Raw genomic sequence first — 1,437 nt, 5'->3', positions numbered from 1 at the left:
TTTGGTCAACTTTAACTTCCTTTATGGTTCATTAGTGCAGCGAAGGGGGCAAATGATTGATACCAGAACTAATCAGAAACCTGGTTGGACTTTCAGCTGGATTTGCTTGGATATTCGGCACCCTGAGTGAGATTAGCATTAGCTACGCCTCYATTGACCGGAACATTGTTCAAATTGGAATTACCATAATAAACTGGTTTAATTGAAACACAACATTTTTTAAAAATGCTTTATTTTGCACTAGGATGGGGTTTTTCGGCTGTATTTAAAGCAAAGACGAAAGGAATGGTAGGAAGTTGATGTAGCGTTTTTTTTTTTTTTTTTTTTTTTTTTTAAAGGACACTTATTCATGTCATTTTTAAATGCAACATTTTGAGTCAATTTTATTACTTCCTGATTCTTTGTTTTAGTTTGCAAGAAGACCATGTTGACATAAATCTGTTCTTTTTTGGGCCATTTGTTTTTTTCAGAGTGCTTTCAAACTGAGAATGAAWCTAGTCAACTTTTGGGGCTTGAAATGGAGGGTGTCATTGTACCAAAGAGTTTCATACATTTTCATGTTATCATAAACAGATTTTCTCCTTTTCTCAGATGCTCTGACAACTTGATGACCATCTCCAATCTGGCTACAGTCTTTGTCCCATGCCTCTTACCGCCGCCAAACAAAAGCGAAATGTCAGAAGAACGACTTGAACTTCGAGTTCTTGTCCTGCGCTCTTTCATAGAGTTTCCTAATGTTTTTGGTAATTAATCATATTGGTTGAATATCAATTTAAAATATCTTTGGCTGACTTTCTTCTAAATGCATCACATTTTAGGAGTGATTCCTAAAACTCTTATGGACAGCATGAAATATTTTGTGAACTTTGCTCATCTGGAGGATGTGTTCAAGAAAAGAAACCAAAAGATACGCAGCTTAAAGGGTAAAATACAAGCAATTATTTCTGAGAAATTAGAATTTTACTTGATTAAAGTTGCTTTTTTTTTTTTTTTCTCAGTAAAACGATCTGAGAAGACCATGCTCTGGATTCAGAGTAAGCCAAAGATCAGGCCTGCAGTTTCTGATCCGACTCTTGTCTGCATAACGAGAGGCGACTCAAAGCTGAGGAGAAGCATCGGTCTGGAAACCTTTCCCAACATCCGGCTGTTCAGGACCTGCATGCCTAGTGAAGGTAGAAATGATTTTAAAATGGACAATGCTTCTGTTTTTGTGGAAAGAATAATTAACACATGTTTGTAGATCWAAGTTTCAGATCTGCAAACAAAACTTTTGTTCTGACTGCCATGGAGAGRCTGCAGCACAAAAACTGGAGGAGACGTTCTTCACCAATCTAAGTTTTACTAGTTGTCTCGTATCTGTCCATTTCTGAAAAATATTTGAACAGATTTTGTTGTATCAGACTTTTTTTCTTTTAAATAAATTGTTTTTATGTGACT

At 35.9% G+C, this 1,437-nt stretch overlaps 2 protein-coding genes across 2 annotated transcripts in view; both read left to right on the top strand.

The window, feature by feature from the left end:
* The window catches only part of LOC103457338 (rho GTPase-activating protein 11B), a 16,518-nt gene extending 15,082 nt beyond the window's left edge, over positions 1 to 1,436 (top strand). Inside the window, exons 4-7 of the mRNA XM_008397378.2 lie at positions 592 to 743; positions 819 to 923; positions 999 to 1,172; positions 1,241 to 1,436. Coding sequence (XP_008395600.1) covers positions 592 to 743; positions 819 to 923; positions 999 to 1,172; positions 1,241 to 1,335 — 526 coding nt within the window. The 3' untranslated portion in view covers positions 1,336 to 1,436. The remainder of the gene's footprint in view (positions 1 to 591; positions 744 to 818; positions 924 to 998; positions 1,173 to 1,240) is intronic.
* The window catches only part of grem1a (gremlin 1a, DAN family BMP antagonist), a 15,105-nt gene that overhangs the window by 5,937 nt on the left and 7,731 nt on the right, over positions 1 to 1,437 (top strand). The gene's annotated exons all lie outside the window — the stretch shown is intronic.

Source organism: Poecilia reticulata, linkage group LG21 (genome assembly GCF_000633615.1).
Source record: "Poecilia reticulata strain Guanapo linkage group LG21, Guppy_female_1.0+MT, whole genome shotgun sequence".
Taxonomy (NCBI): domain Eukaryota; kingdom Metazoa; phylum Chordata; class Actinopteri; order Cyprinodontiformes; family Poeciliidae; genus Poecilia; species Poecilia reticulata.
This window is presented reverse-complemented; position numbering and strand designations above follow the sequence as displayed.